This window comes from Gavia stellata, chromosome 22, assembly GCF_030936135.1.
Source record: "Gavia stellata isolate bGavSte3 chromosome 22, bGavSte3.hap2, whole genome shotgun sequence".
Taxonomy (NCBI): Eukaryota; Metazoa; Chordata; class Aves; order Gaviiformes; family Gaviidae; genus Gavia; species Gavia stellata.
In genome coordinates this window covers 8,905,580-8,922,733 of record NC_082615.1, presented here as the reverse complement: position 1 = coordinate 8,922,733, position 17,154 = coordinate 8,905,580, and the positions used below count along the sequence as shown (strand labels likewise).

The 17,154-nt window shown below is 42.5% G+C and overlaps 1 protein-coding gene across 1 annotated transcript in view; it reads right to left on the bottom strand.

Moving 5' to 3' along the window:
* Nucleotides 1–13,963: 13,963 nt before the first annotated feature.
* The window catches only part of STXBP4 (syntaxin binding protein 4), a 66,675-nt gene continuing 63,484 nt past the window's right edge, over nucleotides 13,964–17,154 (bottom strand). The window contains exon 22 of the mRNA XM_059828123.1: nucleotides 13,964–14,242. Coding sequence (XP_059684106.1) covers nucleotides 14,134–14,242 — 109 coding nt within the window. The 3' untranslated portion in view covers nucleotides 13,964–14,133. The remainder of the gene's footprint in view (nucleotides 14,243–17,154) is intronic.

Sequence of the window (17,154 nt, the reverse complement as noted above, 5' to 3'; positions counted from 1 at the left end):
ATACTGCGACCATTAACCAGAAACCTCTTGCAAAGCCTTTTTCCAAATTTCATGTTTAGTAAACAAATATATATATTTTTTAAAATTCCAGCTAAATCAATATATCTTCCAATTCATTTAGCTCATGAAACCATAGATGAATAGCAGCAGTAACAATGGGGTTAAAAAAAAACCCCACCAAAGCACACCAGAATGGAATGAACATATACCCCAAAACAAATATTCCCCCGGCACAAACTCCAGGTAATCATTTCTAGTAGTATTGGGTTGAAGTGTTTAGAACACCTGAGCACGACTCTAAGTCTTGCTGTAGACCAGTTTTCTCTGGAAAGCTGTAACTAGAGTTTGTGCTAATTGGTAGCACATGTAGTTAGTAAGATAGTCTATCGACTGACCAGGAGCTTTCAACTAACATCAGGCATATTCTAAGTAAGCTTAAATAGCCATTTCAAATGTGTATTTCTTGTAGTGTGTAAATAAATATATTCACAGCAATTTCAAGGAAAGAGCCAAACCACAGGACAGAGTGAGCCAGAATCATTTTGCATCTGTTACAACACTCAGGATAATGTTTTGGTTGATTTATAGTGGAAATATTTGTTTTTCAGTTGGAATTTTGGTAACTCGGAACAGATGTTCACAGCAATGTTGGAATACTGTCTACCCATGCTTCTCTGTTAAATCAAGTGCTGTTACACATTTAAACTAATCTAGGAAAAAATTAATATACTGTGAAATTACTAATTTTACGAAAGGTACATAGTAATGGGATTCCAATTTGATTATCTTTCCATTTTATCAGAATCCCAAGAGATGCAAAATAACTCCCAAAGCTGCTAAATTTCAACTGTTTTGTGACCCAGGATGGAGGAGAAGTGCTTGTCTATCTATATTTTTTTCCAAGCCTTGTAGCGTTGAACCAACTCAGCTTTCCAACTTTTTTCCACCTTCACTGAGCTAGGGAATATTTAAACAGGGGAGAGAAGAAGGTTCTTCTTCTCTATAGTGAGAAAGTTATTTGTATCTCCTAAAAAATCATTAAGAATTCAGTATATTATTTCTAAAGAGTCCTATTTATATCACTTAAAGACCTCTGACTACAGAGACCCACGAATACAGTCCTCTCTTCCCCACCGCTTTACTCATGTCCCTCAACGTTCAGCCAGAAAAGGAGAGGGAGCGCATCTCCACCTCATTAGATTAGCTGGGGGAGCAGCATGTTCTGAAATCCACAGACGTCTTTGCATTCACTTCAGTGGCACCGAGCTCCTGAGCTCAGAAGCGAACGGCATGTCTGTCAGTGTGGAGAGGCTGCCTTTTTTCTTTTGACTCTCCTTAGGGAGGCAAGTTACAGTCTCCTCTCCAAGTGCAAACATCCAAAGCTATTTGCTGATGCGAATTCCAGATTGCCAGTGGAGCTCTGCCTGATGTCTTTACCTTATGAGGTCTGTTGTTTCTTCTAGGAACTTTCAGATACTCCTCTGCAACGTTCTTGCTTCCCAGGAAAGATCCAAATAAGCTGGCATGCAGCTGTTTAATGGTTATCCCATTTGCAGCTACATTTCTTTCCAGGTGGCATCACTATATTCTTAATGGCTGAAAGCACTAACAACGTCAGAGAGGAGCCAGTGGCTTGTTTCTGTGTGAAGCAAACATTTTGAGTTGCAGTTACTGCATTAAGCTCTTGAAGGTGTACACAGAGATGTCTCCTCACCGATTCGATGCACTCATAACAATGCTTGCTAATACGCTCGGCCTGGGGAGGACTGCCTGCTGCCCAGTCCTTAGTGCCGTCAGCTGAGAGAAGGAGCGGCAGAGCCTGCGGAGCACGGCTTCTCTTGGGGCCTCGGCTCTTTTACACCAGTATCTCATCCGGAGGGATGCACTGTTAGCATTGGAAGAAGTGGAACCGCAGTACAAGCTTGTTGTGCAAATGCAGTACAAATGCAGATTTTACTAGGATATGTTCTTTGCAAGCAATTTAGTATTTATAGCGGTGACATGAGTCACCTTCTTAGATACCATGGATACAGCGTTTCATCCGCTAACTCCATTAAGTACAATCAGCTTTTCACAGTGTTTTGCACTTGCACTTGTACAACCGAGTGATTGTTTTGCTCCTCGGGACACCCCTTCCTCTCTGTTCCGGAGAGAGCTGGAGTCAGCGGGCATTGAAATGTCTCTATGACCGAGAAGCGTCCGTGCAACAGAAACAAAACTTCAACTGCTATAGACTTTCGGACAAGATTTTTGGAACATTTCTCTAATGCTTTGCTCAGACATCCAGCACCATTATTTTATCTTGGTTGTTACCCAACTGACTTGTCAACTGTTATATTATGTGAGTTCTTCCTTGGAAAAGCTGTCCCTTCTGCAAGCAGGGCCATATTGTCTCATGATTTGAATTTCTGTGAGCAGTAGGCGTTAGACCCAGGCACCCCCGAGATACCAGAGTGCTGGGCTCTCCCAGCTGTCTGCATCCTGTACTCCTGGTCGTGGGTCTGAGAAATGTATTCACTCTCGGTCTGTTTACAATATTTGGGTTTTAAGCTACGGGGCACCCCAAGACTGCGGCCCCAGCTGGGTGGGAAGAGCCGCGCAACAACACTGAAAGGCGCAGAGCTAAATCTGACGTTTATCATACATGCAGTCCAGTAATCTTCATCACGGGAAATGATCTTCCCTGTGTTATTGGACAGAAAAGTTCCGAACCATTTTTTTTTAATACTGTGTTTGAAGAATAAAATTTGCTTCCAACTTAAACCTTTACACCTGATCTTGGGTCTTCACTTATCACGACAGTTGAGTAGAGGGGTTAGAGCACCGGGCTGGTGACTGGCGCTCACCTCTCCAGCCTCTGCCACCGCTTGCTCTGTGACCTTGGACAAGACTCTCCGTTTCTGTCAGTGTTGTCTCTCTCATTGTTTGTCCCTGTTTCCTGTAGGAGCAGGTAGGAGACTCTTAAGAGAGTAACATCTGTATCCCAGGTGAATATTTGCAGGATTTAGCTGGGTGATTTCATGTATAAAGAAGGTAATGAGGTCTATTATGACATGACAGATTGGAAGCCTCTTGTACATGACAGCCGGGTATTTGTTTCCAGTAATAAGTCCTGTGGCAGTACGTTCTATTTCTCTGAACCTCACACTAATATCCTCTTGTTGCTCTCTCAAACCTTGTTAATGAGCTGCGCAGAGGTTGGGAGACGGCATCTGCTTAGTAACAGAGTCGGTACTGATCTCGGTTATTGCAGATTGCTGCACTTCGCCAGCACAAACAGTCTCATAATGGCTCATCGTAAGCGATCTGAACTGCCTGGAGCCCAGTTAGATTCTGAGGGTTGGATCCTGCCGGGTGCTGAACGCTTGTTGAGAGCCGGGCCATCCTCAGCACATCGGGGAGGTAAAGGCACTCTGCGTGCTGCAGGTCCAGCCTGGCTTGGACAGGGAACCCGCGCAAGGGACTGTCCCACAGAAAACACCTTGGTTACTCGGGGTTACTAGTAGGCAAGACTAGTTTACTTACGAGTTGCACTGAGGTCCTTTGAAAGTCAGTCAAAGGCTTTATTATGCTAAGATTAGTAGCTCGTGAGTAATCTCTAGTGGAACAGTTCACTCTCACTAGGCTGTGGAAATTTCTCGGGTACTGTACCTCACTGCCTGAGACTGAGTGGCTTTTAAAATCCAAGAAATCTGTGGAAACATTGCATTTCTGGCATAAGGGCCAGAAAAGGGGCTGTTGTGGTCCATGCCACTGTCTTTTCTGGAAAGGTAACACTGGCTTTATTATAAATGTGTGATTTGCTGTCATCCAAAGTTGCTTGTAAATTTTGACAAAAAGTAAAATACGCATGAGTTCATGGGAGAGGATTTTGCGGCTCTAGCACACATTGCAGTTACAGACACAAAATGTTGCGCTTTTGGTTCATTTAGAGAATATACACTTCACAACACAGAGACACCCTTATCGTAAGGCATCAGCACAGACAGCACCAAGGAGAGTTTGCAAATCAACTGAGAAAAAAAAAAAGCTTTCTGGTTGTATAATAGGTAACAGGAGACGTGATTTCTTTTCAATATTTATAACAGTTCCCCTCGCAGTTAAAAAAATCAGCCTGATTTAGCTTTTTTCCAGGTTGTAGGTGCTCCAGGGGAGTAACCGCTATTCCTGAGCAGGGGGATGTTGCATACAGAGAACCGAGCACCCTGACAGCCTGTGCCCGGCCATCCCCGCTCACGGAGCGAGGGTGTAACAAAGGACGGCGACAGCTAGTCCGAGCTGGTGCCTCCCCAACGTCTCCTTGCTTTCATTCAGGCATGGGGCTTTTTTTCTGCTCCAATACCTGCCATTCCCTGTTGCAAAGGAAGATGTCAGCCAGGTTTCCCGTGGCAGAACTTTGCTCTGCTAGAGCCCTGCGTGAGAGCGATCCACCTTTCCCTCTCCCTTGTGTTTCAGGTGCTGTTTTACAGCCGTTCATGTGGCTGCCGTAAAGACCAGAAGAACAGCCTGGCACCAAGCAAGTCCATCGCAATATTGCCATTGGGTTTTTCAAGAGAGGTAAAATTTCACTCTGGCTCTGGGATCTTACCAAAGTAGATTAGGTTCAGTGACTTCTTGTGCCTCAGTGTTTGGACAATAAGGGTAGTGTTTGCTTGCCTGGAGAACTACAGAGGAACGACGGCGTTCCCATGCGTATCGGCCTTGTTATGAGAGCAGGCGAGGCTTCCCTGGAAATGTGGTACCATTTCAAGTGGTGGCTCCAGGGAGAAGTCTGCCAGCGCCTTTTCATCTTCTCTGCACCCCGACTCATGAATAAACATAGGGAAGGAGGGAGCTAGATGAAAAGCAGCTAGGACCCATGTTGCTATAGAGCTGTGGATCTTCCCGGGCATTAGCTATAATTGGCTCCTCTCTTTCCGGGCTATCCAGTGTTTTAGCAGGTGTTGCATTGTCTTCCCGAAGGCAGGCAGAGCAGTCCCTTGCACCAGCCTGCTAAAGCAGCTCCGACTGATTTTAGGTCACGTTATTGGCAAATCAGAGGGAACAGGCAGCCTCGGAGGGAGAGCTCTGCTCCCCCTCCTCCCTCGACTCCAGACATCAGCCTGCTTGTGATCTGGCTTCAAGAGAGGCTTGAATCTGTTTGAATCCCACTGTTATCTGTAATTTTAATGTGTACCCCACCTCCCAAAATTGTGTGAACCGGCACAGGGCTATCACAGCTGAGGTTCTTATCCAGAATCTGCATGTAGATGTGCTAGGCTTAAAAATCTCGACAGGTTAACTTTCAAGAAAATCTCTTGTTAGGCAGTAGTCACTACCAGCAATTACCACGCTTTTATCTGTAGCTGTCAATGCACTGTAAAAAGTGGCTGTTATTCCCATTTTGTAGAAGAAACAGATGTTCTAGGGACTTCTGAATAGATTTAATACCGAAATTGCATGCCTAAAAGGTGTTCTAGAAAATCCCATCATTGTCACATGACTGATTTTATTGGGTGCACCCAGGGATTCAGCAGATCTGCGGGTTGTACTTTGCTTCTCTTCTTATTTGGTTTAAAGCGATGGTTTTGAAGTTTTCGTTTTACTCGCCTTCTGGGGCAGAGGAGAAGCTGAAATGAGACTATCATAGTTTTCTTTTTGAGACAAACTTTCAGGTAGGGATTTACTTGAAACTTCTTGAGGTTTAATTTGGTTTTGTGATCAAGAGACACAGAAGTTGCATTTGTGAAATCCAATTAGGCTCCAGCCCTGGCAGGGACACATGGCACGAGGCGTGTACACCCATCTGGCTCCCTGTCCTTCCCTGCTCTCAAACCTTCAGCCTCCATGGCAGAGCCCTGCTTCTTATCCCAGGTATTTTGGATTATGCAAACCCAATTTACCTGCTTGGGAGTTGCAGAGGTGCCGTCTTTCCCCTGGAGACAGGGTAGATGACAGGGCAAAAGGCAGCTGAGAACTGCTTCACCCCAGGGGAGCGATCAGAACCGGGTAGGGCGAGCGGAGAGCTATGGGTGGATGTTGTGCTGGCATCAGTGCCACGAACGACTCCGAAGTGCGGTTAGTGCTAAAGGTGACGGGAGGCTGTGCCGTGGCCTTGGTTTTACCACGGAATTACAGACGCGTCTGTGGATATCTCTTTCATTTAAGCTTCCTGCACGGAGCTGGAGTGGTCAGTACCTTTACAGAGCAAACTTTTTTTTTAATTGAGGACTTTCCACTACAAGAAGCTAAAAGTTGTTAGAGCAAGGAAGAGCTTACCCGATAACGATCCTTCCTCAGGAACCAGCTCTCATGCGCTGCGGGCTCAAGGGCGCGACGATGCACCCGACTGCCTGCCGTTGTCTTCGCTCCCAGCTGCAGAGTCCCTTGGCTTGCCTTCCCCAGCTGGCCGAGGCAAAAAAAGAACCTAGATACTTCTCCGGACTTGGAGAGCAGCAATTTCTGTCAGCCACGTCAGAAACCGAATTGCTGATTGCCCTGCTGTGCTGCTCCCCCCGGCGCGAGCTGCCCCTCGCCTGGAGCGCTCCTCTGGTAGCACCCGCTTGTGCCGGAGCAAAACTTCATTCCCGATGGCTAACAAGTTTTCTTGTCAGAGGGAATCTATATTTTTATGAATGCGGCGAAGTCAGTAAGGCCTCTTCCTTCCCTTTCCTGAAACTGCACTCCCCTCTAAGTAGGTTAATTTGTGTGTACGTAACAGTCAGGACCAGCAATGACAACAAACCTGGAAACAGACTGCGGAGTTGTGTACCAAACAAGCTCTGAGCACAGCAGTAAACCAGACTTTTCAGTTACCCTCAGCCAGCCACAGGACTTCCCTGTTAGTGTACATTTACTATTGATTTGATATTTGGTTTTTATATAATTCACTGTGGGGCTCTAACACCAGAGCAGCTAAAATCAGAATGGGTTAAGCACATACATGGAGAGTTTAGGCTTAAGTGACTCGACTACATTCCCAAAGATGAGCACGTGGAGAAATGAATGAGATGAGATTAATTGCATTTACAGATTTTCCTTTAATGATAAAATAATTCCTTTTGGTTGCGTCTTTCAAACAGCCAAATAACAAGACAGTCATACTTTAACGCTGTTGGCGTCCTATTTCCTGTTCCTCTTCATTATTTACAACACTTTTGTATTTAATTTGAAGGAATAATATGATCTGAGAGTGACAGGCAGCTTTCTTAATGGGCTTGTCTGCTCCTGCTCATGCCATGACATCAATTATATACAGACTTTGACTTGGAACGTGTAACCCCCATGGTGACTAATTACAGTGCCCAACGTTAGGGTCCCCAGTGGCACAGACTGGAGATTCATAAATGCAGTTCCGCCTGCTGCCTGGGGACTGAGAGCTTCCCTCTCCCTGGGGGGCTCAGTGCTCTTGGTTTTCTCAGGCCGTTGGGGTTGGAAAGGAACGGTGATGCATTAGCAGCCTTTGGAGTAAAAATGAAAACATTAGAAGGAACTCCAATGCTTTGCCTTTCCTAAGATTCTTTCTCTTTCCCATGTCAGTGCTATTATTGTTACATTTTTATTTTAGGCTACAAACACGATTTTATTTCTTTTTCCATTTTAGTCATATGTTTTAATGAGTTCTTTTCACATACAAGAGCAAGGATTGTTCTTGATGATAATAATAATTGGGCCATAGGGAAATACTGCCTGCTTAATAGCTAAAGTGCAGGGTACTTAGAAAGAGATTAAGACATTTCTGATTCCTGTGTGGCTTTTGGGGGTCAGAGTGAAATCGTGACTTATCCAAAGTAGCGGCAAAACTACTGATTTTTCATGGTTTGCTTTTAGCCAAGAGGCCTATCAAGAGCAATCAAACCGATATTCCCCATGATGACTGTCTTGAGAAGCTGGATTCGTTCTCATCAAGACGAGAGATCATTTCAGCAAACTCCCTCGTCTGCAGCCCCCAGTGAATAATAAGGTATCATATAGTTGCAGTGTGATATCTCTATTCATCAATATCCTTCGTAACTTGAAGAACATAGCTTATGTATGTTCTGGAAAAGGTGCTGGACTAAATTCTGTGAGTCTTGAGTGCCCTTGTTACTACTAAACAGATCATTGTCCTTTCTGTTATGCTGAGAATAGCTGAACCGAGATGACATATATGCTCTAATGCAAGAAAATATCCTTAGGCTGTAGTTAACCCTATACATATTTAAGCTTAGCTAACCTGGAAGTTGTAAGTGAAGATCCTTATCATATACATCAGATCAAACATGGCCTTACGGCTTCAGGGACAGAATTTGCAGGGGACACGCTAACCTCCCAAAACATAACTGGGAGCAGGAGGGAGAAAGAATTTTTTTTTTTTAAATTAACAGGTTTAACTAGTTTGGATTTGACTCAGATACTGTCCCATGGGGACAAAACCAGTATTGGTTATTAGATTTCAACTTCCCATCCTAGTATTTGGAAACATGAGGCTCTATTTGTAACAGATTTTGGCCCATTCCATTTTTGTCAACCATATGACTTAATGATGAATGATACAAAACCCATTGCATCTTTGTGGGAAGAGAATTCAATGCTATAATCTTGTAACAAAATAACTTATCTTAAAAGAGTGTTACAAAAACATCAACCTATTAAACCCCTGGCAATATCAGCCACTGTCTGGGGGAAAAAAATCTAGAATGACCAATAAGTAATCAAGCCACCAAAAATATGAACAGAATCTAGATGGCACAACCTGTGAGATGGCTGGTATTTTTAGTGTTACATGAAACCAATCCCCAGGGAAAGGCAAAGCTGGTTACAGAGGACAAAGGTTAGGCTTTATTCATTAGTATTTGATTTTTGGTATGCTATCATTGCAAGGAGTAAAGGGAAAGATTTACTAAGGTATTTAGGTACCTAAACATGCCTAGCAGCATTTATAGCAGCATCTAAGTAGGTTAGGTGCCTAATTCCCATTAACTCCATCAACATCTTTAAGCTGCTAAACATCTTTGCAAAGCTGGCCCCAGAGCCTGAGCTGTCAGGTGTCTGCTCGAACTGGTGTGGCTGTGCTCGTGTGCAGCAGCTGAAGCACAAGCCGATGCTCCTCGCAGCAGGGCGGTATGGATGATACGTGAGGACCAGGAGCACAGAGGTGAGCAAAGGCTCTGGAGCCGACTTGAAGGTTTGTTGCCGACTTAAGCTAGAGCCATACAAAAGTCCCTCAGAGCAGTATTTGCGAAGAGCCCACTGAGTTTTGGTGCTCGGTTTGGAATAAGCGTAAGGTTTCTGACTCAGTGAGTTTCTTGAGCTGAGTGTTAAGAATCCCAGTTCTTCAGTTCCCAGAAAAGTCAAGATTTCACAGGCCAAGTCATAACAGCATTTGCTGAGCTTCAGGAGAGCCTTTCCCACTTGTCAGTCCTGCACAGCTTGGCCCGTTCCCCAGCCACAAACATTTTTCTTAACGGATTTTCCTTGCCTTAACTTAATGCCAAGAGACGCCCTCCTGCCTGTCAAAACCAGACTTAAAGAAATCTACCAAATCATTTGTTTCAGGTTCACAAAGCAGCCTGTCACGAGAAGCATTTAAATAGATGGTGAACGTTACGTAGGATAGATCAACCCGTGTTAAACACTTTGCTTGACTGAACCTGTCTCAGTGCTCCGGCTTGTCGGGTTTATCTTCCGCAGCAAAGCAGACGCGGTGAAACGCAGCCCTCTCCGGCAGCGGGTGCTCGGGGTAACTCCAACTCCACTTGGTCTGAGGAGCAGATGAGGCCACTCAACAGATAGTGTCTGTGAAGCAAATATATTCTGAAGTAAACCAGCAAAATAAAAGGATAAATTACACAAATTACCTCTATTTTATTGTATTTCTCATTTTAGTGTAAGTAATTTCTTATTCCTTAATTTACAGTAGAGGCTAAAGCCTCCAACTGATTTCTAGATGGGATACTATTAGCTTCTGTTCCGTAAACTACAACCATGGGAACTGTAAGTAAAAAGTATGTGAGGCTCCACAGAGACCTGCACAGGAATTGTAGCGAGCCTGATTTGCTTTTTTAGCTTCCTTTAAAAGTTGGATTTTGGTAATTCTGAAAAATTTTACGTTAGAGCAGGAGAAGTGGGATTTGTTCTCTCTCTCCTTGGCCAACCATTGGGGGTTTGCCCCATTACATACTACAACAGCTCTAGAAAGTAAGCAAGAGCTGATTCAGTAGCATGCATATCCCAAGTAGACGAGTAAGTGATTTGTACTGTTTAATTACGTAAGAAGTAAGTACTTTCTATCACTGAAATCTGTACTCTGAAGTACACAAGAGATTTCCACCACCACAAAGGTTTTTGAGTACAAAAAGGAATGGTAGTCTGCATCAGTTATGGTTTTAAAGGGGATGGTATTAAACAGGGGGTTTCTAGACACAGGCTGAGTAGGAGCATCCGTTGAGAATAACACTACTTGAGAATTTACAGTGAAATTCTCTGTACGGAGTCTGGCACCACTGCAAACCCATGCGAGTCCTTAAGGCTACAAATGAAATGGGTGTCAGAACAGATGTAGTGCTGTAAGGTTGTGTCCAAGGTGGTCCTTGCTTTGCATTAAATGGCGGTGTGCAAATAGCACTGTTGGTTTTTACTCCTGCTGATTGATCCTAAAAATCTATAGAGGCTTTATATATTTGCTTATGTAATAACCATATCTTCTCTATGGACTTTACTGTAGAAAACCACAGTGCAGCCGTAACACGGCAGCGTGGCTGTGCACCGGCCAGCACATGTGCCTGACCACTATGAATACTTAAGTGATGTTTATGGAATGGCCAGCTCTATACGTACGTGTGCTTATATTTATCGGGCGGGGTTGACGAAAGGATCATCTAATTTATTGAGACACTGAGTAGTGTTACAAGGAAGTTATTTAGCACCTATGAAGCTGAGTATCTAATAAGCCCGTGTAGGTATTTGTGTTAAGCTATTTGCTTTGATGGGAGAATGTGCCATTTTAAATTTACTGCAATATTTGCAGTATTTGAAGGGCAGGGTGGTGCCAGTATTCGGGTGTAGATCAACACCAGTGTGTACCAGAACAGTATTTTTCACAATGTCACCTTTACATGGAAAATAAATAGAGGTACAGGAATCACTTATGGCCCTGTGGCCATTCCCTTATAAAGCTCTAGTTTTGTTATTTTAAAGGATGTAACATGCACTTTAATTTCTTTTCCACTTCATTTTTTTAATTCTGGAATAAAAATGAAAAGTTGTTGTTTACAGCATTGCATATTTTGACAACAGCTCTTTACAAATTCTTTTTAAGTTATCCTAGAACCATTTTCTCAATATACACAGTTCAGCTTAATCAAAATAATTTCACAAACTATTTTACAGAAAGGAAAGAGACAAGGGGAACTAGAGAGAAATAACCTAGGAAACAAGTATGCCAACGTACAAAAATAGATGAGAACATTTGGAGATTGTAGGTATGAAAATGTAGTCTCAATAACGGAGAATTTGAACTAGCGGATTAGCTGAAGAGGTAATGCTTACCGGAGAAGAAGCTAGATGGATGCAGAGGTCTATTTCTAATGTCTTTAATTTCTAGGCAAATTTATAAGAGAGAGGGAGAAATAGTCTCCAAGTTTCTGAAATGTTCTCATCTGTGGGTGGAGACAGTAAGCAGAGCAGGCAGATCGCCAACATTTTGTCTCGACCCCCCCCGCGCACAGCAGGCTGGGCACCGCATGCTCAGAGCCGAGATCATTACCAGCTCCCCAGGAAGGGCACGCAGGGTGTGCATCGCTGTCCTCCTCCAGCTGATCTAACAGAAACACAGCTTTAAATTGCTCTCTATAAAGTCTCTGCTCATGCAGCCTGCCTGATCCGTAGTCTCCATCCCTAAATAGCTTCTCCTATTTGAAACACCCAGCTAGCTGTCACAAAGCCACTAGCAGAATAAATCAAGACCGCGAGGGTCAAGTGGAGATTCAAACCTCTCTTGAACAGAACTGGAAAACTGGAATCTATATGCAGTCTGGATAGCATGGAAGTATGAACTGAAACCGCCTGTCATAAAGCATCCAAATGACTACTATGGCTACAGCAAATATCTCAAGGAATTCAGAACATTATATATCCTCTATGGGTCATGAGTCTGTGCCGTTTTCAGAAAAGGGATTTAAATAAAAATGCTTCTACAGTGTCCAACCCTGAAACGGAAGCACATGCTCTGTCCCTTCAGATTGTGTTCTCTGGGAACACAAAGGAGGCTGTGAAGCACGTAGGAGCCACTGGAGCAAAATATGGCTAAAGCATTTATGTGTTATTGCTATGAGAAGTTTTCTTAGAAATCTAAGTTACTGTAGGTCTGCTGAGCAAGCTCTTCTTCCTAATCCGCACCACCTGGGTAGATTCATGGATAATTTGGTTCTGACCTAGTTAAAAGTACAAAACAAATTTTCCTATTTGCTTATTCAATATGCCCTGACATCTACTTCCAGCAAAGCCTGCAAAAAACTCTTCTGTGAGCTGCACTTTGTTCCTCCAGGAAGAACACTTGGTGATGTGCTCTACAGCTCCCAGGCCAAATGCGGTAGATTGCTGCACTGCTATTCAAAGAGGAGACTTGACTCGGGCTTTAAAAAAAGGTATATTATTTTTGATTCAAAAGAATCAACAGCTGCAGCATGCCTGACTTGGCACAGCTCTGTGGTGCTGAGGAAGAGCGTGGCATAGGCACCAGAACTGTGAGTAAGTCTGGTCTTTATATCCATTCCTCAGAGTGCAAGGATTTTCAAATCCAATGCCACACCTGCTGCAGACAGACCTCAAAAAAATGTGTTTGCACAGCCTCAGTCCTTTGTATTGGCCAACAGAGGTGAGCTGGAGCGCAGCAGTGTGCCTGAACCTTTCCAGGGAGGTTCTGAAGTCCTTAAGTGTGCAGCTCAGAAAAATGCAGATTGCAGCCTGTGCCTTCCTCACACTGTTACAAACCCATTCTCCTCCGGGGACTGAAGGTCAGAGATGGGGTTTTCCTTTGGCGTATTCATCAGTGCTTCTGCACAGTTTCAGGTCTTTCTTTCATTCATTAGTCAACACCTACCATATACACACACACACATATATAAAGAGCCTCCAGAAAAACATAGCATAGAATCATATATTTGACAAAACTGACATCATACACTGTGCTGTGAATAATGAGATTTAAAATATCCCGTGCTATTGAGGTACAGTGAAACCTGTTCATTAGCTTGCACTAACACCCCTCCCGTCATTTTCTTTATCCTCTTTAAATCATCACCAATGTGTACAAAACAATTTTGTTCTACTTAAAGACCAGCTCTGAGGAGGTGACTGATTTCTGCTGATCCTGGAGGTGGTTTCACAGGTTTCATTGTACTTGAAACTTCACAGCTTCCACTGAAGTATTTGATGCATGTATGTATCGGTTCAGCAGAGTACAAAAGTAGAATAATTTTCATTCTTGCCTCATATTGTTGACAGAGTATGGTGTCCTCTACCAAAACTGTTTCTTTTACTTGACAACTTATCAAAGACTCATTTTTCTAAAGCCCAACCACCAATCTTAATAAGTATTTGTTTTAAAAGTCATCAGGGCTCCAATACTCCTAATAAATGGCTAGATTTCTGTTAGCAAAACTTATTTGCAAATTTATTCCATAAAAATCAAAATTTTCAGTAGTTAAAGAAAAGGTATCTACGTTATGCTTGCTAGCATTGGTTAAAAGAAGGAGAAAGCTCACCTTGCATCTTTCAGTCAACCACTACCTGGAATTTACCATGTGAAATTACAGCCAATGGCCCAATCTTAATCTCATGCTGGTCAAAGCTGTGAAAATTTCACTGCAGGTCAGCGGAGTTATGCCAGTAGAGAAGTCATGAAAAGACTGGATTAGGCCCCGAGGTAAGACTGATCCCTGCACACCGAACTGGCACAGATTAAGGACTGGAGGGAGACTCCTGCAATGCCTGCATCCTTTGAAGCATCAATAAACCCACCTAAAAGACTGGCAGAACCTCCTCTGACTTGAAGGGGAGAAACGTCATCAGGTACTATTATGTTAGACTAGAAAGTAAGTAGATTAGAAAGTGTGCATCTTCTCACTAACATACTGAAAAACTACACAAACTACTTTCTGCCAACAGACATCCTCAGCTCTTGGACCCGGGAAGCTCTCTTATTCCGTCATCATCCTCGGAGCAAAGCAAGTTTAGTGCGCTTGTTACAGGATGGATCCATGACGTCGTCTGTGTCACGTGGCTAAAGAGAAACAAGAAATGCTATTAGAAACCCAGAAGAGGTTTACCAATCTCAAAACAAGAAATACCACGTGGAGTCTGGAGTTGTAGTGATCATTACAGCACTTTCAAATGCAGAATTCTCTTTTTCTTGCTAACTATGAGATTTTACACAGAATCACGGAATCATTAAGGTCGGAAAAGACCTGTAAGATCATCAAGTCCAACAAACAAAGTGTGGAGTCTTCTGGGTGCTAGAACCTGAACTGAAGGTCTCATTTCCCAATACATTAGAGAGAATGTTTTTGTAAGGGACTCCTGATCCAGACCAGTGACATTTCCTGTTAATTAACAGAGCTGTAGACAATTAACCCAGCAACAGTGTGCAGCCCAGACTAGCAAAGTCTTACAAAACTCCAACAAGCTAGCAAGGTAGTAACATTGCCACCATACCGGTCGAAGGCTGAGGCATAGTGGTCAAGAGGAAGTTGACCAGACGTGGATTCACATCACAGAAATACGCTCAGTTTGTTAGAACATGAACTAATATTCTAGCATCACAAAGCCATTCCTCTTCTTGCAGAAAAAGGTTGATGAATAAATCCAAAAAAGGATGTTCTTTACATGTTCTCTAGACCAAATTCTGGACATGCTTCTACAGCCTTTAAACATGTAATAAAAGGGAGTCAGTACTACTTTTTAAGGCTTAAACCCTACATTTGACTTGCAGTCTAAGCTGCTTTTAGTTTTTGGTAAGATTCTATATGAATGGGAAGAAGCTGATCAAGGCTTGGTAAGGACAGATAAATGGAATAGGCTTACTGTTTGCGGGTGAGAACGCTGTACACCTTATGATTGGTGGTATGCATGCTAGCCATACTGTGTGTGGGCAAGACACTGCCTCTTCTCCCTTCTGGAATAATGTGTTCTTGGTAAAGGAAATAGCTTCTTTTCACTTAAAAAAATCTTGCTAATAAAGTCACAGTTTTTACAGTCAAGTCAGTGCAAAGATGAATTTGGTAATACAAGTTCATTACAAGAACTAGCTGAAAAATATCATACATATAATATACACCATAAAGACAAACAGCTCTTCTTACAACTTCTAGCATACAGTGTACCTAAAGCCCATGCCTATGCTCACCTTTCAGGTGCACTGGTTTAGTTAGATATGAAGTGCCATGATGGAACTACTCTAAGATTTATCTTTTCAAGTGAAAACAGATTTTGTCTTTCTGTCTTCAAGAATGCTCTCCTGAATATCCGATTACGGAAACTGATATGTTAAAGTAGGAATATGAGTCAATGTTCCACTACACTGAGTTAGGGGTATTGGGATCACTTTTCCAGACAACACTATCGAGCTATGATCTGCCCTTGTATTCACATCTTTCATCGGAGTGTACTGAGCTCAGAATACGTTGGATATGATGAGGACAACAACACTGTTCACCAAGAGGTAAATATGATTCTAATGTAAATCACATCTTGGGCTGCATTAACTAGATTAACGTATCTCTGATCTGGTAATCTGTGAATTCAGCCACGACTTCACTTGAAACAACACCTGAATAAGGATCAAGCAAGAAAAAGAAAATGTGGAAGATAACGGCCATATCCTCAGTTCTTATCCTTAAAATAATGACAACCCCAAAAGCTCCAGCTATGTGTAAAAGCAATGCGTAAGTGTTTTTTTGGTCAGAGCAGCACTGGATAGACTCTATTCCCTTCATGAGTATATTACAAAAATGTGCATCACCTTTCTTGGAGCCGAGGAGATCAGTTTCACAGAAGTTAAAACAGAAGTGTAACTGAACAACATGTAGCTACAGAAAATACAACACAGCAGATACTGACCATTCTCAAGTACAGTAATCATTTCATTCTAAGAAAGTGAATGTACCATTTTTACTAGGAACAAGAGCAACTTTCTAAAGGTAAACGTTGGACACTTTTGGAAAGTCAGATGGTAGCCAACATGAAGAATATGAAGAGTCCTTATACAATATTTTCTGAGAGATTTGTGAATAAAATTCCATTTTAAGAGGAAATCTGTCTAATCAAGAACATTATTCCCATTATTCCACAACACAGGGAAATCTGTTTTCATATTTCTATTATGGATATATTTATATTTGTAAATGTACTATGGAAAATGTCTTTGCTGAATTTTTCTGCAATGTGTTCTATACTGTCAGGAAATGCCATCAAATTTTTTTTTTTTTCAATTTAAAAAAATCAGTCATTATGGCTTAATACTGAAGATACCGCTCTAAATGAAAGTCCCGGCATGTGATTTCATTTATCTGCATAATGACACAGAACTCCTTCCAATACCTGTGGGATCATGGGAGCTGAACGAACTGGATTCCATCCGTTCCAGCTCTGCCAATGGAAGAGTTACTGCCTGCAGTACCTTTGTGTTTATATTGCCTGCTTCTGTCAAGCCATTTCTCGGCAATCCATTGCTGAATTTAAGTAAGAACAAAATTATGTTTAAATTTTATTTTTTTCCCCATTTGAGCTCCTCACGTAGCATGCCTTGACCTGCTGTCTACCTAAATCCTCAGCTCTATTTTCCCATGAGCATGCAGCGTCAATCCTGTGAAATGGGAGAAATTGCCCAGGAGTAGAAGAGTTATGTGGAAAAGCATTCAGGGGTCTTTGATGTAACCTATTAAAAATTCTTTGTTAAGTGTTTATTCTTCAGAAGATTTTCCTCCTACATACTTTAGGACCAGGAGGAAAATGACAGCATGCCTAACTTTCTGCTAACTGCTGTAAGAACTTGATTTTATTCTCATACAAATTAAATGCAAAAATTGTCCAGATCTTTAATAGTGCAGAATTGTGGCACTGAAATCAGGATTACAATTTTCAATATTCAATGACATAACATTATTTAATCACTGGCAAGATAGAAGAGAACTAGTT